A 25,240-nucleotide genomic window follows, 5' to 3' on the forward strand; every position below is an offset into this window, starting at 1 on the left:
TTGGCTCATATATTTCCATGAAGTCAACTCAGCATCTGCCTCAGCTTCCCGCCCCATTTCTGTCTTTGGTTGATGATAGCTTTGTGCCTTCAGACCTCACTTTCCTTCTTTCCAGCCAATAATTTCAATCAATAACTGGGTTACTGATTCCCCACTTGAATCCGAGCATGGCCATGCCCAGCTCTGTGCTTAGTGGTGCTAACGCTCCTCCAAGCCTGTCTGATCTCTGAGAGGCTCTGGGGCCTGTGTGGGTGGCAGATTTTGGCACAAGCATGTTGGCTTGATCATTATCAGGGATGAGGGAAAGTTCGACAAAGGGGCCAAGTGCTGCCAAGGGCAGATGTGGTCAGTGAGGAAGCAAGTGCCCATTGCATTCCACCCCCACAGCTACTCTCTGGTCCAAGCCTCCTGCCCCTCACCTGGACACCAATAACCAAACTGGGGTCCCTGCTTCCTTCCCCACCTGTCCAACCAATCCATTTTCCATACAGCAGCCAGAGTGGTCCCATAAAAGTGCATATCAGATTGAGTCACCTCTCTCCCTAAGACCTTGCATGGCTTCCCAATCAACCGAGATGAAAATCTAGTCTCTTCAAGTCCTTTGAGGTCCCAAGTGACATGGCCCTTGCCCATCTCCCCCGCCTCATCTTGGATGTCTCTTCCTCTCATTCCCTGTGCTCCAGCCACACGAGCACTTTATGGTCTCGATCATCTCAAGCGGGCCCCTGCTCCTGAGCCTTTGTGTTAGCTGTCCCTCTGCTTGGAACTCTTGACACCAATGTCACCCTCCCTGATCACCTACTTGAAAAACAGCTTCCTCTGACATCTTCTAACATGCCATCCCTTGGACTTAATACCATTGTCACTATCTAGGATCATATTGGTTTCTTTTTTTTTTTTTTTTGTCTCCACTCAAATAAGCTTCCTGAGAACTGTACTTTGTCATGCTCATCCCAGTACTCAGCATGTGGAATGGTTCCTATAGGGTGTTTAGTTAATTCAGTGAACACCAAGTGAGCATCTACTAGGGACCAGGAGCTGTACTGGATGCTGGGACTGCAGTGATAAATGAGGCAGACAAGGGTCTTGTCCTCCCAGAGCTGCCTTCTGGAGCATATCTGTTGGATGAAAGGCAGGCAGGTGTGCTATTAAAGACCTATGTCTTTAATGTGCATGCTCAGTCTCTTTAGTCATATCTGGCTTTTTGCGACCCCATGGACTGTAGCCTCCCAGGCTCCTCTGTCCGCTGAGATTCTCCAGGCAAGAATTCTGGAGTGGGTTGCCGTACTCTCCTCCACATATTTAATACTTAATACATGGAGTGATGAGATGACTTTTAATCAGGGAAAGTGAGAAGGACATTCTGAATATGAGCCAACTAATATTAAGGCCCTTCATAGTCATCATGTCATTTTATCCTACTAACCGTGTTGTGTATACTTGTGTTCTCACTTTGCAGAAAGGCCCCACAGCTAGAAGCACATAATTTCTGTATGTGGGAGACCTGGGAGGACCCACCAAGGCTAGTTGGGACATTCAGGACTTGATGAGACTTGATTATGTGGCTATCTCTCACGCCCAGGCTTTCTGGGCAGGACAACCCCAGGGCTCTTTGGCTCTGATCTGACCGAGTACTTACTGGTGACTTGGATGAGGCCACATAACACAAGTCTCATCAAGTCCTGAATGTCCCAACCTGCCTTGCTGGGTTCTCCCAGTTTTCCACATATAGAAATGAGGTGGGGAAATAGAATCAAGATCTGATTTATTCTATGTCAGAACCTCTGCCTGATGTCCCAAGATGCGGAGGCCCAGAGGAGTGACAACATAATCCAGCCACTGCTTCTTCCTGTCCAACCAGTAGTCTTGTGGCCTCAAGGCCCTGTAAGTCATGTGGCTACTGCCTGGTCTCAGCCTTTCCTCTACTCCCTAGTCCACTTCAAGAGCTTCTTGCCTGGCCTCCCCGCTCCAGACTGGCCGTCTCCAACTGTCTTTCATTTGGCATTTGAGTTGTTGTTTTTGTTCAGTTGGTCAATCATGTCTGACTCTGTGACCCCATGGACTGCAGCAGGTCAGACCGTCCTTCACTGTCTCCCGGAGTTTGCTCATACTCATGTTCATTGAGTTGATGATGCCATCCAACCGTCTCCTCTTCTGTTGCTCCCTTCTCCTGCCCTCAATCCTTACCCATGTCAGGGTCTTTTCCAGTGAGTTGGCTCTTTCCATCAGGTGGCCAAAGGACTGGAGCTTCAGCTTCAGCATCAGTCCTTTCAGTGAGTATTCAGGGTTGATTTCCTTTAAGATTGACTGGTTTGACCTCCTTGCTGTCCAAGGGACCCTCAAGAGTCTTCTGCAACACCACACTTCTAAAGCATCAGTTCTTCAGTGCTCAACCTTCTTTATAATCCAACTCTCACATCCATATATGACTAGAGGAAAAACCATAGCTTTGACTATAGGGACCTTTGTTGGCAAAGTGATGTTTCTGCTTTTTCATATGCTGTCTAGGTTTGTCATAGCTTTTCTTTCAAGGAGCAAATGTCTTTTAATATCATGGCTGAAGTCACTGTCCAGTCATTTGGAGCCCAAGAAAATAGTTTCTCACTGTTTCCATTTTTTCCCTATCTATTTACCATGAAGTGATAGGAACAGATGCCTTGATCTTAGCTTTTTGAATGTTGAGTTTCAAGCCAGATTTTTCACTCTCCTGTTTCACTTTCATCAAGCAGCTCTTCAGTTCCTCTTCACTTTCTTCCATAAGGGTGGTGTCATTTGCCTATCTGAGGTTGTTGATATTTCTCTCAACAATCTTGATTCCAGCTTGGGATTCATCCAGCCCAGCATTTTGTATGATGTACTCTGCGTATAAGTTAAATAAGCAAGGTGACAATATAAAGCCTTGACATACTCCTTTCCCAGTTTTGAACCAGTCCATTGTTTCATGTCTGGTTCTAACTGTTGCTTATTGACCTGAATCAGGTTTCTCAGAATGCAGGTAAGGTTGTGATCCACACAGTCAAAGGCCTTAGTGTAGTCAATGAAGCAGAAGTAGATGTTTTTCTGGAATTCTCTTGCTTTTTCTATGATCCAGTAGATGTTGGCAATTCGATCTCTGGTTCCTCTGCCTTTTCTAAATCCAGTTTGTACATCTGGAAGTCCTTGGTTCACATACTGTTGAAGTCTAGCTTGAAATATTTTGAACATTACCTTGCTAGCATGTGAAATGAGTGCAACTGTGTGGTAATTTGAACATTCTTTGGATTTGCCCTTCTTTGGGATTGGAATGAAAACTGACCTTTTCCAGTCCTGTGGCCAGGACTCATATGGCAGCTGAGTGACCTCTCTAAAAGCAAATCTTATCATGCCTAAGGGCTTGTACTCAGTCCAGACTCCTGGCTCTGACACACAAGGCCATGCTTCACCTGATCGTGCAACTGACCAATCTGGATTCCTCCCCTTCCTTGCGGCCTGAAGGAGTTCTTGGGACACTGTATACCTCCCATTTCCATGCCCTTTGCTCACTGTACTTGCTCTGCCTGGAATTCTTCATGTTTCTACCTTAGGAGGCCCCTGCCCCACCAATCCAAGGTAAGGGTGGCCATCCTCTTACAACTGTCAGGCTGTGTTGAAAGGGCTTCTTGGTGCTTCTGTTCATGCCTGAAAGCATGAAAGCAGGGTCTGCATCTTAATAATAGAATCCAACATCAATTAGGCTGTAGAGTTAATAATCTATTATCTCATTAGAAAAAATGGACACTATTGCTTCCATTTTGTAGATGAGAAAACTGAAGTTCAGAAAGGGTTACTAACAGGGACTTCACTGACAAGCCAATGGTTAAGACACAGTGCTTCCAATGCAGGCTGCATGAGTTCAATCCCCGGTCAGAGCTAAGATCCCACCCTGGGTAGATCGGCCAGTTTGCTAAAGGTCAAAGACTTGAGCAGAGAAAACTTGAATCTACATACCCAACTCTAAACTTAGTGTACTTTCTTTGTTTGCACAATCATCCCAAGAACATGCAGTATGCCCTCTCTGAGTGCTGAGTTCTGCGCTAAGGGACCACAGTCCTGGAGACAGAAGCCGTGTCCAAGCACTGTGCTCCCCTGCTGGTATCTGGTTACAGACGGTGTGAGAGCCTTTGGGATCCTGGCTGTTGCTCACTCTTTCTGTTCAGCCTCCCAGCTTTGTCTATCCACAAATCTGAACACCGAACCTCTCCAACCTCATTCAAATTACCAATAAATAATCAAATCAAAGCCAAAGAAAGAGCCTTTATACCCTGGATAACCTAGGCATAAGAAACAGCCACATAATCAAGTCTCATAATGTCCTGAACATCCCATCCAGCCTTGGTGGGTCCTCCCAGTTTCCCCACATGTAGGCTGGAGAGGTGGTACTATCTATATGTGGTATCTGACGGCACCGGTGGCACCTGTCCCTGAGTACTGAGGCAGATGAGACGACCTGGGGTCAGGATTGTGTGGGGTTTGCCCTTGTAGGTCCAGCACCCAGCATGGTGCCTGGTACTCAGTGGGTACCCAACAAAGGCTTGTTGAATGGAGGAGTGGTTGACTTGTTATTAGTGAACCCATCTGGCACCTCCTGTTCCTTCTCTCATCCTAAACAGAAGTGTCCTGGTCAGCCCTGGCCCTCGACCCTTTTCGCATTTATCCTACTAGAGATGTGACCTTCACTTGTGCCCATAAGGACAAATAGCTCCCAGTCTATATTCAACCTGTGACTTTCTCCTAGTCTGCAAGTCCTCATCCATCCATTTCCCCATCTCTAGGATACCCCCTTCATCACCATCCATCCAATAAATATATTGAACTCCTCCCCCAGGTATTACCTCTGGGTAACCAATCAGAAATTGTCCCTGCCTGAAGGAAGCTTTCCCCACTCTTCTAGTAAACAGACCCCAAATGCACAATCACATAAAGATACTTGTTGCTGCTGCTGCTGCTAAGTCGCTTCAGTCGTGTCTGACTCTGTACGACCCCACAGACTCTGCCATCCCTGGGATTCTCCAGGCAAAACACTGGAGTGGGTTGCCATTTCCTTCTCCAATGCATGAAAGTGAAATGTGAAAGTGAAGTCGCTCAGTCGTGTCCGACTCTTGGCGACCCCATGGACTGTAGCCCACCAGGCTCCTCCATCCATGGGATTTTCCAGGCAAGAGTACTGGAGTGGGGTGCCATTGAAGTGCCATAAAGCTGAAGCACTATTGTGTTTTATGAAAGTAAACTAAATGGTATCTGGTTCATCGTGGGGGGTGTGTGTGTGTGTCAGGGAACACTTCCTGAAGGAAGGGACATTTAAGCCGAGAGCAGCATTGTCACAAAAACCAGGAAATGAATGTAGTTTAAGAAGGGTGGAGGGACTTCCCTGGAGGTCCAGTGGTTGAGACTCCACCTGCCAAGGCATGAGGGCACAGTTTCAATCTCTTGCCAGGGAACTAGGATCTCACATGCTGCATGGTGCAGCTAATAAACAAATACAATTGAAAAAAAGAAAAAAAGAAGGATGGGGTGATAACCCTGGTGTTCCAGTGGTTAACAATCTGCCTGCCAATGCAGGGGACACTAGTTCGATCCTTGGTCTGGAAGGATCCCACATGCTGCAGAGCTACCACGCCTGTGCGCCACCACTACTGAGCCCATGCCCTGCAACAAGAGAAGCCACCAAGAGTAAGAAGCCTATGCATCACAAGGAAGAGTAGCCCTACTCACTGCAACTAGAGAAAGCCCACATGTAGCAATGAAGACCCAGCGCAACCATAAATAAATTAATAAAGGAAGAAGGTGGAGGCAGAGACTTCAAATACTGCTGAGTAAACTTTGGGAAGATTGTCGGAATAACTTGGCATAAATCAGACTGGATTGGGTGGAGGAGTGAATGAAAGATGAGCAAATAAAGGCAGCAAGTGTAGATAACTGGAGAAGCTTGGCTGGGAGTAGAAGAAACATGTCAATGTGGTAGCTATGTAGGATGTAGATCTGAGATGGCCTTCAAGAATTTGTTTTTATTATTATTATTTTTTAAGATGGGAGAGACATAAGGTGTTAAATGCTGCTAGAAAGGAGCCGTAAAGGTAATAGACGAGATCCATAGAGGTAAAGGCAGAAATAAAGGGCTCGACTCGTTTGTTATTCCTCCATTTAAGAAGTATCGTTGAGCAACTGCCATGTGCCAGGCACTTTGCAAAAGATTTATGAGATACTTGCTGTTAAGAAACTTATTTTTCAGGGAGGGAGGCAAGAAATAAATAACAATGATTTCAGTGAATGTTAAGTGTGATGCGGAGATAAAATGAGGTGATGAAATGGAGGGGTGCAGTTCTGGAAAGGGTGATGTAATAAGGCCCCAGGAGCAGCGGGGGCATTTCTGCTAATTGATGCCTGGAGGACCTGAGCTGTCAGGGTAAGTCAGGGTTCAGTGACAGCGCATGGGGGGATGGGGAAAGGAACGGTGGGAGAACAGGAGGAAGTCACAGGGAGTTTGATGTCAAGGAAGGCTAATTCCAGAGGCCTCTTGGAGATGGTGAAGAGTAGTAGAGGGTAGATGACCTCAGGGTTACCCTTCAGGACATGATCAGTAGGTCAACTGCTGACTCCAATCCGGCTCTGGGTGCTCAGACTCAACATTACAAACCACAGACCCATCTCTTTCCCGCCAAATCTGCTTCTGACTTCCCAGTCTTGAGGGTGAAGCCACCATTTTCCAGGTTGTCAGTGACTGGCAGCCTCAGATATTTCTGACTGCTCCCTTCTCCCTCTCTGATACAGAGGATCAGGCCCAAACAGGTGGGCGCAGAAGGACTCCCATAGCAAGCCCCTCCTGCTCTGCCGCTGCACATCCTCTTGGTCTTTCCTGCAGGAAGTCACATCCGCCTTCTCACCCCACCCCATCCCACCCCGCCCTGAAGATGTCTCCTCTTCTTGGTGGTAGGGAGTCCCTAGTCCAGTGAGAAAATGGGAGATGGGTCTGGAAGGGGGAAGCAGTCGACTAGGGAGGCTTCAGTCCCAGGGGCAGCAGTGGCCTTGCCTGGGGAATCAGGAACAAAAGTTCAGCTGGGCTCGCAGGGGAAGGGGCGAGGACTATGCCTACCTGCCTTGGTCCTCAGTCCCTGGGACGGATGCCTTCTGAACCTTACCTGCATCCCCAGGTGTCCTTTCCTTTCTTCTCTGCCTGGGCCTCAGACACCCCCAGAGTGAGCTGCTAATTCTGGGCAGGTGGGCTGTTCAGTCCACCTCCCTGTGGCCTGAGAGTCATGTTAAGGGGGTTGGTGATTATCCTGCAAACAACAGGAAACCATAGGAGCAACCCACTGAGAACTGGAGAGGGGCAGGTTGGGGTGCTGGTGGGGTGTCTGAGGGGTGGGTGGGATGAGGGAGGAGAATGTGAAGGAAGTGGGATCAGAGCCGAGTCACCTGCCTACCTCAGGTGTCTTGGGCTCCTCTTCAGGCTAGTTTCTGCCATAGCCCCTTCATCTGCCTGGCCTGAGGAATAGAGGACTTTATTTGCATAAGGATAGGTCCAGATGGCTGTAAGAGCTAGTTGGGATGAGGTTAGGTTCTGCCAACACCTGGGGTTCCTGCCCCTTTGAGAAATAGGTGTGGGAGGGTGGAGCTGACAAATAAAAAGGCAGCCTTCCTGAGGAAGCAGTTGGTACATCTGCACGGGTCCCACAATGCCTGGGGTGATTTGGCTATCTCACCTGCTAGTGGTGTTACTCCCGGTGGCTCTGCTAGGGGCTGTCTGGCTGGGGGCCACCATGCTCTTCTGGTGGCAGGCTCCAGCACGGAGCAGGATCCCGAGGGCACAGAAGCGTAGGGAGGAGGCTCTGAGGAGGATGGCAGCCCTGGCAGAACGTCTCCGGCAGCAAGTGAGTGGACGTTGACCCTCAGTCCCAATAGTGGGTCCCAGCTAGGGACAGAGCTCCTCCCGTGACCTCATCTCCTTCAGAAGACAGGGAGCAGCCCTGCTCCCGCCAGCTCCCTAAGCTGGCTTCTTGTGTCCCCATCAGTTCCTCCTTCATCTGTGTCCTTTGAGCCCCTTGAGGTCCGAGGCAGAGTGTTTTCTCTTTCTTCCCGTGCCTGTCACAGGGCTCGGCTGCATGGTGGGTATTTACCTGGGCTATTTGTTGAACTAAAACTGATGGAGGCAACTGTAGGTAGGAGGCCAGGCTTCTTTCAGCCCCTGAGCACCCTTAGACCCCACTGGGACAGGACCCTGGTCTTTAAATCCTGCCTCTCGTCCCCTTCATCCTCCACATGGGGATTCTGCAAATTTTTGCTGAGCACACGACAGGCGCAAAACACTGGGGATCACTGAAGGTGGGGTCTTCACAGGAAGCTATGTTTCTTTCCTTTAATTGTTAAGAGCACAGGCTCTGAAGTGAATCTGAGTTTATTTTATTTTTTTGTCCTTTAAACTTCTAATTTTATATTAGGGTATAGCTATAGTAGTTTCAGATGGACTTCAGAGTGACTCAGCCATGCATATGCATGTCTCCGTGTATCCATTCTCCACGAAACTCCCCTTCCATACAGGCTGCCGTGTAACATTGAGGGGAGCTTCCTGTGCTATACAGTAGATCCTTGTTGGTTACCCATTTAAAATATAGCAGTGTGTACGTGTCGATCCCAAACTCCCTAACTGTCCTTTCCCTGCATCCTTCCCCCTGGCAACCTTAAGTTCATTTTCTAAATCTGTGAGTCTGCCAGGAAGCTATGTTTCTCACACGGGGGCTTGGACAGTTTGACTGCCAGTGGTGCAAGACAGTGAGGCTGGCAGTTGAGATGTGGGTATGTCTGTCCTGTCGAAAGCGGCAGAGAGCTGAGAGGGAAAGGCACGGAGACAACTCCATACCGTGACTTTGGTTTGTTGGGTAGCCTGCATGATGTGACCATCCTTTTTCTGGGCCTTGGATTCCCCATCTGCCCAAGGAGAGGTGGGCTCGTGGTATCTTGGGTGATTGTGGTAGACTCCCTCCGGGAGTGGGGGTTGGGGTAGTGCCTGAGGCACTATCCCCATGCTCCAGAGTTCCTGAGTGTCCTTTGCCATCTCCCCGGATGGTGATTGATGGCCCCGGTGGACAGTTCCTCTGCCCTAGCTGCTGCAGTTTCTGAGACTGTGTATTAATATTAATTGGGGCTAATTAGTTGGATAAATCAATCTGCCCCAGAGAGCAGCTGCCCCTCCCTGTTTGATGAGGAGGAAATCTGGGCTAATGGGGTTGCTGCAGCGATTCCGCATGATGGAGAGGATTCCTGTGTGTGCAGGGAGGCCCCATCTGGGCAAAGTGGTGAGTTTAGGTTCCTTCACTGCAAACACCAGGGTCTGCTTGTATGTCCCTCCTGTGTGCTGGCTGGGTGTGTGTCTGGCTGTGAGCTGTTTATGTTTGGTCATGTGCCTTGGTGTGGGCCTGGTTGAGTGTACATGTGTTATTCATTGGGGTATATTCACCTGGATATGTTTGGCTGGTTTGGGTCTGTATGTTTGGTTGAGTATGTACCCATGTGATTGTGTCTGGTGTGTGAGGATGTCTGGTTTGGTGTGTGTCTTGGACTTCCCTGGTGGCTCAGAAGGTAAAGTGTCTGCCTACAATGTGGGAGACCCAGGTTCGATTTCTGGGTCAGGAAGATCCTCTGGAGAAGGAAATGGCAACCCACTCCAGTATTCTTGCCTGGAAAATTCCATGGACGGAGGAGCGTGGTAGGCTACAGTACATAGGGTCGCAAAGAGTCGGACAGGACTGAGTGACGTCACTGTCACTGGGCATCTGGTTGGTGTACGTGTGGATATCTGGGATAGGTAGTTATTAGGCTGGGTACCTGGAAAGGGGTGTCTGGGTGGCTGGAAGACTGTAAAGGGTTTGGAGTGAGATCATCCATGGTACCTCCAACCTTCCCTCAAAGTCTCTTGGCTCTCAGCACCTTATTCTCTTCCCAACAAAGTTGTACAGGTCTGCCCTAGACTCCTTTCCAATCAGATCACTCCTCTGCCAGGGTTACCCTCAAGGTCAGGTGACCAGCTTTCTGATCCAGGCAGATGGGAAGCTGAAACATAGGTCAAACCCTTACAGGGTTCAAACAAATCCAATTCAGTTCCATTTAGGAACATTTTACAAAGGATTCTCCTGGGTCTTGCCTCTGCTGGACCCTGAGGACAGATTCATTATTCAGATAATCTGACATTTGACATCTGACCCAAGCTTGCCTTAAAGAGGCTCCCAGTCTGGGGCGGGGGGGTGGGGTGTGTGTGTGATGGAAGCAGAGTTGTGAGAACCATGAAGGGAGGCAGGCAGTTCAGCTGAGAGTGGCAAAGGTCAGATGCCCTCAAAGCTGTGGGACTTGGCAGGAGAGGTGATCTGCTACCTGGAGAGGGTTGTGTGGGGAAGGTTTCACAGGGAAGCGGTTTTGGACCTAAGCCTTGAAGGATATGTAGGAGCTTTTTCAAAAGGAGGAGGGAACAAGAAAGGCAGTACTAGAAAGAGAAAAGCCTGAGGTAAGGCACTGTTTCTATAACGTGGTGGGGAGGCGGGGAGTGTCCCCAGCCCCTGGAACCTCACCACAGGAGGTGAGTGGCAGCTGAGTGAGCGAAGCCTCATCTGCATATACAGCTTCTCCCCATTGCTTGCAACCCCCAAACCCATGAAATTGTCTTCCATGAAACCAGTCCCTGGTGCCAAAAAGGCTGGGGACTGCTGCTATAGAACACCTAGAAAATAATATTTGTAGGATCTACTAACTGACGGCTATTGGCTAGGAGGCTCTGGTCACTTCAGGTGGAAACTGCCACCCTGAAGGTTAAGGGAGTTTTTGATATTCAGTTCAGTTCAGACGCTCAGTCATGCCCGACTCTTTGTGACCCCATGAATCACAGCACGCCAGGCCTCCCTGTCCATCACCAGCTCCCGGAGTTCACTCAAACTCATGTCCATCGAGTCGGTGAAACCATCCAGCCATCTCATCCTCTGTCGTCCCCTTCTCCTCCTGCCCCCAATCCCTCCCAGCATCAGAGTCTTTTCCAAGGAGTCAACTCTTCGCATGAGGTGGCCAAAGTACTGGAGTTTCAGCTTTAGCATCATTCCTTCCAAAAGAACACCCAGGGCTGATCTCCATTAGAATGGACTGGTTGGATCTCCTTGCAGTCCAAGGGACTCTCAAGAGTCTTCTCCAACACCACAGTTCAAAAGCATCAATTCTTCGGCGCTCAGCTTTCTTCACAGTCCAATTCTCACATCCATACATGACCACTGGAAAAACCATAGCCTTGACTAGATGGACCTTTGTTGGCAAAGTAATGTCTCTGCTTTTTAATATGCTATCTAGGTTGGCCATAACTTTTCTTCCAAGGAGTAAGCGTCTTTTAATTTCATGGCTGCAGTCACCATCTGCAGTGATTTTGGAGCCCCCCAAAATAAAGTCTGACACTGTTTCCACTGTTTCCCCATCTATTTCCCATGAAGTGATGGGACCAGATGCCATGATCTTTGTTTTCTGAATGTCAAGCTTTAAGCCAACTTTTTCACTCTCCTCTTTCCCTTTCATCAAGAGGCTTTTTAGTTCAACATATGTAATGAACACTTTGGAAAGATTAATAACCAATTTACTAAAAACTTTGAAGTATATTTTCTTTGATTTTCAATCCGCACATGGAAGCAGCACTAGCTGAGTGTGCAGAAGGCCGGATGTCCTGGGAGCTGTGGGGCTTGGCTGGAGGGGGTGATTTGTTCTAAACCATATACTAAAATGGCTTAAAAGTGATATAAGTTGAAGTTCAATTCTTTCATCAGATTATTGTAATAATTTCCAAATAATTTGTTGATCTTTTGAAAATTTGTGGGGCTCTTCTGATGTGATGATCATCTTGTGAAGATATCCCTATCTTTCAAGCTTTATTAAAAGCTTTATTAAGCTCTCTCAATAAGCTGGGTCAATAGGTGACCTGCAGTCTCATTAAATAGAGACTTTCAACACCAATGCATCATTCCTTAGGCTGAGTCTGCCTCAGCTTCCGCTGAACCAGTAGCAGTGACACTCAGAATTCCTGGCTCTTCTGATACCTTTTGAGATTTTATATAGTCTTCAGGGATCTCTGTTGTCAACAATAAACATTGTTATTAGAATGTCATATAAATTTCATTGACCCTAATCTTACAAGCCTTGGAAGAAGTTGTGTAACATGCTGGTTAAGAGTGTGGTAGTTAAGACAGTGCTGGACTGCCTGTGTTCGAATCCTGACTCCAACGCTTACATTTTAAATAATCCCTCTGTGCCTTAACCTACTCACCTCTGTGATGGAGTGACCATTATAATTATAGTCCACAAGTTAATAATTTTGACAGTGGTGCCTGGGTATGCAGCGAGCATTATCTAAATGATATTCTCATCTCAGCAATAATGTTGTCCTTGCTGAGTGGGTTTCTAGTGAGTTTCAGTGGATTTGTTCTAGTATATTTGTTCCATTCATCAGGGTTGCTAAAAAGCTTTCTCGGACCCTTGAAAGCCCCCACCCCTGGTCACTGGAGTGCTGGCAGAGGGGTAGTCCCGGCAGAGGCCTGCAGAGCCACCATTCTCACTACCCTGGCCTTCTCTTCCCACCTCTCCCCAGTTCCTGGCAGCCTGTCATTTTCACCAGTGGCCACATAAGGACAACTGCCAGGGAGCAACGGCTTCAAGGGTCTATATGGATGATGGGCACTTGTTCACATGGTGCCACCAGGGGAGCCCTCAGAATAAAGTTGCAACAACATTCTCTTTCTACAAGGGTCACCATAAACATCTAATGTGTTCACATATAGATACACCAATATTCTCAGCTACCCAGTACTTACTGCACCAGGAACATGTCATGGGTTTTATATAAGTAGTTATGGCTCAGGGGGTAAAGAACTAGCCTGCAATGTAGGAAACATAGTTTCGACCCCTGGGTCAGGAAGATCTCCTGGACGACAAAGAAATGGCTACTCACACAGTATTCTTGAGCTTTCTCAATGGCTCAGCAGGTAAAGAATCTGCCTGCCAAAGCGGGAAACACAAGAAAATCAAGTTCCAGCCGTGGGTCGGGAAAATCCCTGGAGGAGGAAATGACAACTCACTCCAGTATTCTTGCCTGGAAAATTCCATGAATGGAGGAGCCTGGTGGGCTACAATACAAAGGGTCACAAAGAGTCAGACATGAGCGAGTGACTGAGTGTAACACCTACAAGCATCACCCTGGCCGCAGTGAAGAGGCTGAGCTGGAAGGGAAGACTAGAGGCAGGGAGGCCAGTGAGGAGGTGTAAGAAAACTGAGAGAAAGAAGGTTCTAGGCAGGAAGGAGTCTGAGAAGTCAGAAGGGGGCGATTTGAAGGAGGCAGAACCACCTGTCAGCACTGAGTGTGGAGAGGAGAATGGTGGCTGGGACTGCACTGCCCAGTGAATCCAGATTCTTGGGTAAACAGCTCTCTGTGCCTCAGCATCTTCTGCTGTAAAATGAGAAAGTTACACAGCTTATCTCCTAGAGTTGTTGCAAGGAGTAATATAAACGATTATATGTAAAATTCTTGGAAGGTGGCCCGGCATAGATTTAAGTGTTGTAACACATTTTATGTGCGATTGTGTTGGTATTTATCCAGCCATATTCAGAACTTGGGTGTGAGGATCCAGGGGATCTGAGATATACCTTGTTGATGACACAAGTGTCATCGGTTGGGAATCTCATAAAGAGGAACAGATTTGACAGAAAAATGATGAATCCTGGATGTCTGTGGGTCCATGGGTGGGTAAATGGGCCTGAGGCCTGATGGGAAGTAGGTCTGGACTGGAGAAACGGGGAGAACTGGCCACTGGGTTCACCAGAGAAGGTAGACAGGTAGGGAGGGAGGTGGCCAACATTTACTGGAGGAGGAGGGTCAGAGGAGACTGGGCAGGAATTGCTAGAAGGGAGAGGGAAGTCAGGGGAGTTGAGGGCATGGAGCGTTTCCAGAGGAAAGTTTCTAGCAGTCAGATGCTACGGATGAGAATAAGATGAGGACTGGAAGAATCCAAGAAGCCTTGAAGCCCCAACCTCCCAGGAAAATCCCTCTGTCTCCCTATGTCCCCTCCAGGACCGAGAAAGGCCCACCTAACCCACATTTCAACTTGAAGGCATCAGGGGCTCAGCTGGGGCCATGGAGGACAGAGAGGCAACTTCATCTTCTTGAATGCCCACTGTGTGCTGGATCCTTGATTAGGAGTTCTCAGGCTGTTCCAGGAGTTCTGGGCTCAGGGCAGCTGGGGGGCTTGTCTATGCTCGGCTGCGTGGCTGACTCATGACCGTATTCTGATACTTTCCTCTCTGAGGAGACCTAGGCCACAGGATGGGGAGAGGTTCACCTGCGTTACCCCACTGACCAAGGCTGTGGTCAAGGCTGGCTTCCAGCTCTCCTGCCACCCTGACCTTTCCCCAAGGTCAGATCAGCAGGTGTGGGAGGACTGGAGAAGAAGGAAAGGTGGGATGCTGGGGCGGTGACTCCTGAAGTCAAACCTCAAAGAACTGAGCCTCACTTTTCGTAAGCCCTGCAGCCCAAGATGTGCATGTAGAGTCCCTCCCACTCCACGGGGGGCCCTGTTGGATAGCTGCGCAAGGAGGGGGCCGGCCTTCTCTGTGCTGGGCTCTGGGGTTGGACTCTGGGGAGGCCGACACAGAGGAGGACACTTGTGTCCCTGGAGGGCTCTTATTCCAATCTGGAGACTGATTGGGAGATGTCTTTAAAGCTAAGGATGGAGGAGTAAGCTAAGGATGTGAGGAGTACTCTGTGTCCACCTAGGCATGATGTTGATGGTGGGGGGGGGGGCCCTGAGTGGAGCAGTGTGATATCTGCTTGCCCCGTCTCTGCAGGAGCCAGAGCTGGACCCCAAGCCCATTCTGGAGCTGCCGCTGGAGAAGCTGGTCCAGAAGCTGCTTGCTGATGAGCTGAGTTTGGAGAGTGTCCTCTGCAGCTACCTAGAGGAGGTGCGGTCCCAATCTTGGGCTCTGGGTGGAATAGCTGGGGGCCAGGTGTGACCCTGTGGCATTGCAGCCAGCTTGGGAGGGAGCTTGTGCCACAGTCCTGTCACCTCTGCCCTGAGTCAGGATGGGCAGAGGGGCTGGGGTGACTCAGTGTCCTGCCCCTGGTCATGCCCTGAGCCCCTCTCTGGCTTCCCTCAATGATGCTCAGGCAATGAAGGTACACCAGGAGGTGAATTGCCTGACAGATTTCCTAGATGAATGTGAGGAACAGTTGCAGGCATTGAAGAAACTCAAGAAGAGTGAGCGAGGACTCCTCTATGGAGTCCCCATCAGCCTCAAGGACGTCTATGACTGCATGGTGAGCCCTGGGGATACACGTGCATGTGTACATGTGAGCATCTGAGTGTGTGACATTGGGCAAGTCACTTGCCCAATCTAGGCCCCAAGGTTAGAAAGTGGCCAGCTGGAAACCAAACCAGCAGTCAGGCTCCCAAACCCAATCTCTTCACCACTGATCTCTCCTGTCACTCATGAATCTTAAGGCTGCAGCGCCTGCATCTCAGCAGGAGAGAGAATGCTTGTGAGCGGACTGGAGTGGCGGAGAGAATCTGTTCGGTGGCTGGTTCCACTCTGACCCCCAGGGGCTGGAGCTTGTGTCACTTCCCTGCAGGGCCATGACTCTACGTGTGGCCTGGCCCAGTTCCTGGAGAAGCCGGCAGCCAAGGACGGAGTTGTCGTGAAAGTGTTAAAGGCTCAGGGAGCTATTCCCTTTGTTAAGACCAACATCTCCCAGACGCTGCTCAGGTCTCTGCAACAGGCAGGCCAACCCGGGCTGGGGCTGGGGCCGGGACCGGGGCTGGGACCAAGGCTGGGCCCAGGATGAAGCTGCTGCTGAAGGGCTGAGGGTGAGGTGGGGGCTGGTCATGTAGACCTTGGGATGGAGGTTCTTGGGCAAGTCTTTTCTGCCCTCTGAGCCTCAGTGTCCTTATCTGACAACATGTGTGTGGACTCATGGTCTTTAAGGGCCCTCAGGCCCAGAGGCACTGAAAAGTTACACCTCTGTTTCTACTCCAGCTCTCTAGTTGTTCTCATTCCTTATTCTCCTCCCACCACACTCAGCCTGTAGTGTATCTGTTTCTATCTGTTTTTGTAACCTGTTCCCCACTATTTAGCAGAGCTGCTGGCTCCTTGATCTTCATTTTAGGAGTCCTGGTTGGTCTCTCCTGCAGCAGCAGCCTCTCGCCTCAACTGAAGGGACACCAGGAGGTTCCTGGCCTGCAGGGGGAGCTCATCGGTCCTGGGGCTGACTCCGAGGGAGGTTGGCCTCTCTATGGGCAGTGCAGTCTTCTCCAGTTATACCTTCCCCTCCCAGCCCCATTTCTTCTGCTTCCCTCAGCTTTGATTGCAGCAACCCCATCTATGGACAGACTCTGAACCCTCAGAACTTAAAGAAGACACCTGGAGGCTCCTCAGGGGGTGAAGGAGCTCTCCTGGCAAAAGGGGGTTCCATCCTGGGCATGGGTACAGACACCGGAGGCAGTATCCGTATTCCAGCCAGCTTTTGTGGTGTCTGTGGTATCCGGGTCACAGGATACCGCCTCAGGTACTTGGTGGTGGGGGGCCTGGGTAGGCTCAGCCCAGTCTGGAGAAACTAGGGGTCTTGTCCATATAACGATTATCATTAGCTCAGTAGTAGGGGAAGTGGATGAGGTAGGAGGGCTTCCGGTAACTCCTGCCTCAGCCCCACAGCTAAACACACCATGTTTCGTACAGGAGGGAGTGGGATAGACTGTCCACTCATTCGTTATTTCATTAATTCATTCATCCATCCATCTGTTCATTTACCCCCCTTTTCCTTCCTCATACATCAATCCATCTATTTATCCATCTATATCAATTTCTCATCCATTCATGCATCCATGCAGTCGCCATCCCAGTTTCTATCCATCAAACAATTTCACCATTCATCTGCCATTTAACTTATTTTAAAAATATTTATTGAGTTTACTCTGTGCCAGACACAGATCTATGCACTTGGAATGCATCAGTGAACAAAATGGACAATATCCAAGCCTCTGAAGAACTTACATTCTTCCTCCCATTCATTTATTCATTCAGTGAGACAGTTATCTCTCCATCTACCTACTCAACTCGCCATCCATCAGTCCACGTTTGCCTCCATTCATCCATTCACCCACCAATCCATCCATATTTCCATTAATTTTTCCATCTGTTTTGCACTCACTCACACATCTATCCACCCATCCACCCATATTTCAAGCCCACTCTGACTACCTACACTGTGTGGCCCTATACAGGGACACAGAACACTCTCAGACCCAGCCCCAGGCCCTGTTGTGCTCTTTAACATCCAACTGGCTTTATACCTGGTGCAAAGAGCTGACTCATTTGAAAAGACCCTGATGCTGGGCAAGATTGAAGGCAGGAGGAGAAGGGGACAACAGAGGATGAGATGGTTGGATGGTATCACTGACTCAATGGACATGAGTTTAGGTAAACTCCAGGAGTTGGTGATGGACAGGGAGGCCTGGCGTGCTGTGGTCCATGGGGTCGCAAAGAGCTGGACACGACTGAGCGACTGAACTGAACTGAATCCAGGCTTAAGAGAAGGTCAAAGAGAGGGATGAAGTTGACATTTTCTTCAATAGAATTTATTAAAGGCCAAGATTTTACACTTTTAGAAGCAGGTCAAAGGCAGGGAAGGCTCCCTGGAGAAGGCAGTATTTCAGCTTGGTTTTGAAGGATGGACATGCAGAGTTGGAGAAGCATCTTCAGTTCAGTTCAGTTCAGTCACTCAGCTGTGTCAGACTCTTTGCGACCCCATGGACTGCAGCATGCCAGGCTTCCCTGTCCATCATCAACTCCTGGAGCTTGATCAAACTCATGTCCATTGAGTAGCATCTAGGAGGCTGTAATTCTATAAGCAGCCTATTTTGCCTGGAACAATGTGTGAGTACGTATGGAAGGGCTAGAAAGGGAAGCTATGGAAAGAGTTGATAATTTAGAGCCTTGAAGGGAAGTAAAAGGGCTCAGATTTATTCTGTGGACAGTAAAGAGTCATGGGAGGGTTGAGGCAGCTCTTATTCTTCTGTGCTGGGCCCTGGGGGAGTGCACTGGCTGGGTGTTCAAGCCTCTTTGGCACCTAAGTCCTTCCCTTCACGTGCTGAGCTGGGCTCTGGGTGGGTGGGGTTTTGCAGCAACTCTGGAGTTGCCTCTGCTGTCAAGGGCAGGAAAACAGGTAAGCTCTTGTCTGTGTTGGCCATAGCCATTCAAAGGCCACCTGTTTGCCTTTCTCCCAAGGACATTTCACTGTATCTCACACAGACCAGCCCCACCAGTGACCAAGGAGTATGGGGGAAGGTTCTGCTTGGCTTTCTAGTCCAGTGACTCTTGCCCCTTGGAGAGGAGCTTCCTGTTCCTTCACTTTCACCTCGCTTGCTGGTCTCCTAGTGTTCTGCCCCAGAGGAGAATCTCCCTTCAGGCTGGAAGGTTGTTTGAGCTAGTCTGCCAGCTCCACTCATTCTCAACCCCTGACCTAAGACAGCCCCAGGGCCTCTTCACTTTTCCCTGATCATGGCCCTGGGTCCCCTCCTCTGAGGCCAGGCAGTGTGGGTCCCCAAAGCAGAAAGGCTGTGGCATGTCTGCCTCTTTCCACCCGCTCTGTACAGTGGTCACAGTGACTGGCCCCTTGGCCTGGGACGTGGAGAGCCTGGCACTGTGCCTGCGAGCACTGCTGAGTGAACACATGCACCGACTGGACCCCACCGTGCCCTTCCTGCCCTTCAGGGAGGAGGTGAGCTGGGTAGGGAGCAAGCCTGGAGGGCTCCCTCTCTTCTCCCTTCATTCCTCAACAACCAGCCACTAGGACCATTCCCTGTGAAGCTCCTTTCCCAGCCCAAGTGCAGTGAGCAGGAAGCCCGCATGCTCAGTCAGTTCATTCCCCAACCTGACCAGATGCCACCTGCTTTGGCTTCTGTGCCACCTGGAGCCACAGATGATATTACCCCAGAGAGGGACTCCATCATCATTTGCCCAACACAAAGGGGCAGTAAGCTCAGCAAGGGTGGTGTAGAGAGCCTGGTATCAAGGGAAGCTGGGTTGTTAGGCCTCTAGGTAACTCTGGCCAAGTCACATCTCTTCTCTAGGCCTCAGCCTCCACATTGGTACAATGAAGATGTTGAACCAGAATTTTGCTGTAGACCCTTCTAGCTCTGACTCTTCATTTTTGCATTAACTCACTCAGGCACGTTTATTGGTACCCACTAGGTGGTGGCTCTTTGTACTTCATCCCAACACTCACTCTATAGAATGAGCTTCACTCCTCCCATTTACAAGTGAGGAAACTGAAGGGAAGTGAAATGACCTTCTGATGATCACATAGTGGCTTGGAACCCAGCCCTGTCTGACTCCAGGATCTGCTGCCTAGGGAGTCTCTGTCTACTGTTCAGCCAGTGTCTATTCATCTGACTCCCTGCACGTACTGCAGTACAATCAGCCTGCGGTCACTGTCTGCTATCTATTACTCGCCTCTATTGGTCTCTTCATGCTCTTCCTCTCCTGACCCTTCTTTGGCTTTAAGATATTTGTGTCTGTTCATGTACTTACTTGCCTGCCTGCCCACTCACCACTCACCTCCATCCATTCATTTACCCACCCACCCATTTCTCTGTTTAACCCTTGCCCACTCACCCATTCACCATCTCATACACCCACCCATTCACTTGTGAATCTGTTTAACTATCCACTCCAGCTACCCAATCAGTCATGTCCCCATCCATTTCTTCCTCTTCTGGAGAGTTCTTCAGAGGACCTAAACCCTGGAGAGTATATAGGGAGGCTTCAAGGGGCCCTTGGAATGAGGCCACCTTGTCTTCTGGCCAATCTCCCCTAACCCAGCCCCTCTTTCCCCAAGGTGTACTCCAGTAACCGTCCCCTTCGAATTGGCTACTACGAATCAGATGGCTTCACCCAGCCATCACCTAGCATGGCCAGGGCCGTGAAGCTCACATGCAGGTTGCTCCGGGATGCAGGACACCAGGTAGGCTTACTTGGCCCTTGGAAGGGAGGCCAGGTCAGTGAGAATTCTGGGTTTGTCCATTCTTGGGGAGCAAGGCTATATCTGAGTTTGTGCTAGTGAGATCATTGTGTTTCCCCTAGGCTTCCTGGAGGCCGATGGAGTGGAGGTGGGGGATGGATGGGTCCCATCCTGTGAGGAAGGCATCCCCCTCCAGTAGCAGCATCTCTGAGACTCACTCCTATAATTCCTAGAGCTTGGGTTTCTGTTGTCTCCATCAAATGGCTGTAAGGAGCCTCTTGTCCTCAGAGTGGCCCTCTTCTTCCCCTACTTCCCATGCCCCAGTGGCTTGTCCCTGCCCCGCCACCCTTTGAGAATTGCTGAGGCAGTCTCTTCAACTCTATGAGCCTCAAGTTGCTACTGACTGGGTGGCTGTGATGATTGAATGAGCTCCCAATAAAGCACTTGGCAAGGGGCTGGATCACAGATAAGCAAGCAGCTCAAATTCTGCCTTATCTCTGTGGAGGGGGTAAGGGAATGGGCAGAGCATAAAGGCTTCCCAAGCTTGCTGAGGAGCTGCTATGGTATTCTCTCTTTAAATCCTGAGGGATGCAGAGAGAACATGGGGCAGAGCAGGAGGAGCTCCAGGCCCTGACTCGGCCTCTCTCTCCCCAGGTCATCCCCTTCTCTGTCCCCCGAACAGAGTATGCCTTCTTTCACCTGTTCCTAGGGAGTCTGTTTGCTGATGAAGGGGCCAGCCTTCTGGAGAAACTGTATGTCTGCTGGGACTCGGATGTGGGGTGTGATGGAAATGGGGTTGAGGAAAGGGCTGGTGGCAGCCTGAGCCCTAGGTGGGGAGCTGCAGGCCTGGGCTGCTTTGGTGCCTCTGGCTCATTGTGTGACCATAAGCAGCAAGTCACCCAACCAAGCTCTGCCTTCAGGATGCACATGTTCTGGGGTGGTGCTGCTGGGAATAGAGTATTTCTTTGGGTCAAACCTCTCTCTGTAGCTTATCTACAGAGGGGAAGCTGATGGCTGGGTGATGGCCAGCTGAAGGCCATAACTGACCAGCTGTTTGTCTGTGGTTCCTCAGTAAGGGGGACATTGTGGACCCCTCCATGAAGAACACAGTCACCTCTCTCAGGTTGCCAGACTCACTCAAACGTTTCCTGGCCTGGATCTGGAAGTATATCGTAAGTGTGGGTTCAGAGTGGGAGGGGCTGGAGGGGGAGGGGCCCAGAGAGGACAAGGGGCTCAGAAAGGGGAGGGGGCTCCCTTGGGGGTGAGGGGTGGGGTGGGGGTGGGGGTCAGGTCAGAGAGGAAGATGAGGCCCAGAGAATGTGGTGGTTCAGAGAAAGGCTCGATGGGAGAGGAACTGAAAGAAGGGAGATGGGGGCCAAAAGAGAGCAATGCTGTCAGAGAGGGAAGGGGGCTTCAGAGAAGCTCAGAGAGATGGGGCTTCAGCGAGAGGGAAGGGGATTGAGAGAGGGGGATCAGGGTTTGGTGCTGTGGTCAGGGGCATGCGGGGGAACGGGGCAGAGTTTCTCTTCCCAGACCCCTGTCCTGGGCAGGTGGCATTGCCCTATGGTTTCTGAAAGTGCCCTCCCCCTCTCTCCCCACCTCCAGGAGCCCCGGGTTAGCCAGGGTTTAGAAACGTTGTGTGGAGTAGGGTAAGTGATCAAGCCTCCTCAGGTCCAATTCACAAGGGGTTTCCTTGGGAACTGGGTGAGGGTCATGTGGCTGGGGGCCTTGTCCACTGTGAGCAGGGCTGTTTAAGGCTTTGGAATCTAATTAGGGCTTTAGAATCATGCCCAACATGGGGTTAATTTAGACTTTTGGGTGGGACTGGGGTTTTATTTGGAGTTGAACTCTTGAGTACACACTAGAATTGAGTTAGATTGGGATAAAAGTTGGGCCTGAGTTGAAGTTAGGTTTGGGTCAGGGTTGAGGTTAAGATTGGAGTTGGGGTGGGGATATGATTGGGAGAGGAGTCTGGTTTGGGTTTGCTGTTGGGCTTGGCCTGGTGGGCTTGGCCTGGTGGGCTTGGAATTAAGGGGCTGGTTGGAACTGGGGCTGGAGCAGCCTGAGGGTTGATCTGGGGCCTCATGGTTTAGGGGAAGGGACCTGGGGTTTTGAGGGAGCCTGTGGGTCCCTGTCACATGTAGTAGGGCTTTGACCAGGGGACGGGTCCTCTTGGGAACATTGGACAGGTAATGGATCTTGGCCAGGGGACAAGACACAGGGTGATTCCCAGCCCATCAGCTGATTTGCAGCCTGCATAGAGTCCAGAACTTGCCTCCTGGGTGTCATGTCCCCGTTTGTATAAAAAGCAGTCCTCCCATGCTGACCTTTGGACTTCTCCTTCTTCCTCATTCCCCAGGACACCCAAGAAACTGTGGGAGCTGCACACAGCAGTGGAGGTAACACATGCCTGGGGAGACCTTGAGGGACTGCCAGAACTGGGGCAGCAGACCCCTGGGTGGCGACAGGAGTAGCCCAGTAGATGGTAGATCTCTGTCTTGGCCTTCAGGGGAGGCCCAGCTGCACCCGGGTGATGACCAGGAGGTTAATGTAGTCTGTCTCCCTGGGACCAGGATGATACATTGTCCCCAGATCACTGTAGCTTGAGACTGTCCTTCCCATCCCTCCTCCTTGGCCCCTGGGACGACCCTGACTTCCCCTTACCACCCCCATCTCAGTCTGCACCTCACAGCCTGGGAATTCTTCCTGGTGTTTAACTGACTCAGCCTGGCGGCATCTGATTTTGTCCTGCAAACAGTGACCCCTGCCAGTCTCACCTTTCCTGCCTTCCACTATTCCTGCAGGAATATCAGCAAGAGTTCATAGCCAAGTGGAGGTCCCTGGATCTGGATGTGCTGCTGTCTCCAGCACTGGACCCCGCCTTCTTTGTCGGCTATCCTGCCAAGACACAAGGTGAGAGAACACTGAGTCCTTGGTAGGGAGTGGGGTGGGGGTGGGGTGTGGCATCCAGGACTTCTGAGTCCTCCCACAGCCTCTGGCCTTTACCTCTGATGTTAGTTCAGTTCAGTTCAGTCAATCAGTCGTGTCCGACTCTTTGCAACCCCATGAATCGCAGCACACCAGGCCTCCCTGTTCATCACCATCTCCCGGAGTTCACTCAGATTCACGTCCATCGAGTCCATGATGCTGTCCAGCCATCTCATCCTCTGTCGTCCCCTTCTCCTCCTGCCCCCAATCCCTCCCACCATCAGAGTCTTTTCCAATGAGTCAACTCTTCGCGTGAGGTGGCCAAAGTACTGGAGTGTCAGCTTTAGCATCATTCCTTCCAAAGAACACCCAGGGCTGATCTCCTTCAGAATGGACTGGTTGGATCTCCTTGCAGTCCAAGGGACTCTCAAGAGTCTTCTCCAACACCACAGTTCAAAAGCATCAATTCTTTGGTGCTCAGCCTTCTTCACAGTCCAACTCTCACATCCATACATGACCACAGGAAAAACCATAGCCTTGACTAGACGGACCTTAATCGGCAAAGTAATGTCTCTGCTTTTGAATATACTATCTAGGTTGGTCATAACTTTTCTTCCAAGGAGTAAGCCTCTTTTAATTTCATGGCTGCAGTCACCATCTGCAGTGATTTTGGAGCCCCCAAAAATAAAGTCTGACACTGTTTCCACTGTTTCCCCATCTATTTCCCATGATGTGATGGGACCAGATGCCATGATCTTTGTTTTCTGAATGTTGAGCTTTAAGCCAACTTTTAAAAAATTTTCTTAAACAGAGATAAAATTCAGATAACGTATATTCACCATTTAAAGCGTTTAACTGGTTTTTAGTTAAGTGGTTTTAGTTTAAGTGGTTTTTAGTATATTCAGAATGTCATGCAACCACCACCACTATCTGGTTCCAGAACATTTTAATCATCTTGAAAAGAAGCCCCGTAACTGTTACCAGTCCCTACCTGCCAGGGTCCAGCCCCGGGGGATCCAAGGAATTTGAAGTGGGGACAATGTCGGTGTCTGAGGAATTAATTGCTTAATTAAAGATATGGAGGGAGATTAGAAAGAAATAGTGTAGTAGGAAAATAAGTGGAGAAAAGATGCTGAATAACTTGGTTTACACGGAAAACCAATAAAGCTCCAAGACAAGGAGTTTGCACCACCTATGTAGGCCACTGGCGCCCTCTTGAATAGTGGAGGGTGCCTCGCCTTGGGCTCCCTCTCGAGTGGGTCTTAGAAGCCAGGGCAAGCAAGTAGACATGGTGAGCCTCCACAGTCTAGATGGGAATTCAGTCAGAAAAGAAGAGAACGAGAAAAGACCTCACGGGGGAAACCAGTCTTTCCAGGAACTGATCCGTTTCTTTATTTTCCAGGTCCACTTTTATACTTTTAGTTGTACATAGAGATAAATGTAAGAAACAGTCACTCAGGGTCAGCTGCTTCGACCCTTATCAGCATACCTTTGTTCTTATAAGGGTCTTACATTTGTTTTATAATATCTTCTGGTCTGGAGACCAATTAACATTTTATGGCCCCACCTTTCTTCTATTGATAAAGGTTAATTGAGCAGAAAACTTGTTTCCCCTTAAGATCTATTTAGTCTTAAGATAGTGATAAAGTTACATTTTTACATAGCAAGGATACAATGATTTATAACAAAGAAAGAGGAGTACAGTGATCTATAACAAAAGAGAAAATTCATTAACTCAAAAAGTCTAGTATTGCTAACATCAAAGCTACTATATTTCTTTTTCTACATTCCAATTACATTGATTAACATACTCCCAGGTGCCTAAGGATATGAAGGCCTGGTGGCAATCATTAACTCAGCAATGAAACCCCTCACCAACATAATTTCTAACTAACTTGCTAATACTATACTAATAATTTTCTAACTTCTCAAAAGAATCTGTTTTTAGAAAGTTTAAAGTATCTCGTGCCTCTCATGGTTGGGAGGCTGTAAACAATCATACGTGGCCGGATAATCCTATCAGGCAGGCTAGAGAGCCATCAGAGGAGTTTTTGGACTGAAACACACCCAGGAGATTTATTAACTGGAGTCCTAAGTTAACTCCTTTAAAGAGAGAGGTGGTGGGGGATAGCCCCCTGTAATGTCAGAAGTATAGGTGAAAGGCATAATGCAGGAAGGCAGGCAGACTCTGGTTTTGGGGGCAGATGCATGAGCAGATTCAGCGAGGCTCCCTTAAGGCCCGACTCACCTCTGCCTGTCGGGCCCCTTAACTTCATG

The 25,240-nt window shown here is 49.6% G+C and overlaps 1 protein-coding gene across 17 annotated transcripts in view; it reads left to right on the forward strand.

Annotated features, from left to right (window-relative positions):
• Positions 1-7,668: 7,668 nt before the first annotated feature.
• The window catches only part of LOC101103602 (vitamin D3 hydroxylase-associated protein-like), a 64,977-nt gene continuing 47,405 nt past the window's right edge, over positions 7,669-25,240 (forward strand). For 7 of the 17 annotated variants that reach the window (XR_006059416.2, XR_009596634.1, XR_009596636.1 and 4 more), the window contains exons 1-13: positions 7,669-7,886; positions 14,869-14,982; positions 15,188-15,337; positions 15,650-15,783; positions 16,376-16,582; positions 18,198-18,238; positions 18,669-18,793; positions 19,913-20,038; positions 20,690-20,787; positions 21,108-21,207; positions 21,641-21,684; positions 22,395-22,434; positions 22,840-22,948. Coding sequence is in view for 12 of the 17 variants with exons in the window: in XM_042247405.2 (XP_042103339.1) it covers positions 7,692-7,886; positions 14,869-14,982; positions 15,188-15,337; positions 15,650-15,783; positions 16,376-16,582; positions 18,198-18,238; positions 18,669-18,793; positions 19,913-20,038; positions 20,690-20,787; positions 21,108-21,207; positions 21,641-21,684; positions 22,395-22,434; positions 22,840-22,948 (1,483 nt within the window). In the remaining 5 variants the exon portion in view is untranslated. Of the gene's footprint in view, positions 7,887-14,868; positions 14,983-15,187; positions 15,338-15,649; positions 15,784-16,375; positions 16,583-18,197; positions 18,239-18,668; positions 18,794-19,912; positions 20,039-20,689; positions 20,788-21,107; positions 21,208-21,640; positions 21,685-22,394; positions 22,435-22,839; positions 22,949-23,111; positions 23,805-25,240 lie in introns of those variants that run through there. The other 10 variants (XR_009596635.1, XR_009596639.1, XM_060399929.1 and 7 more) reach the window with 5 other exon arrangements.

This window comes from Ovis aries, chromosome 1 (genome assembly GCF_016772045.2).
Source record: "Ovis aries strain OAR_USU_Benz2616 breed Rambouillet chromosome 1, ARS-UI_Ramb_v3.0, whole genome shotgun sequence".
In the NCBI taxonomy this organism is placed as follows: Eukaryota; Metazoa; Chordata; class Mammalia; order Artiodactyla; family Bovidae; genus Ovis; species Ovis aries.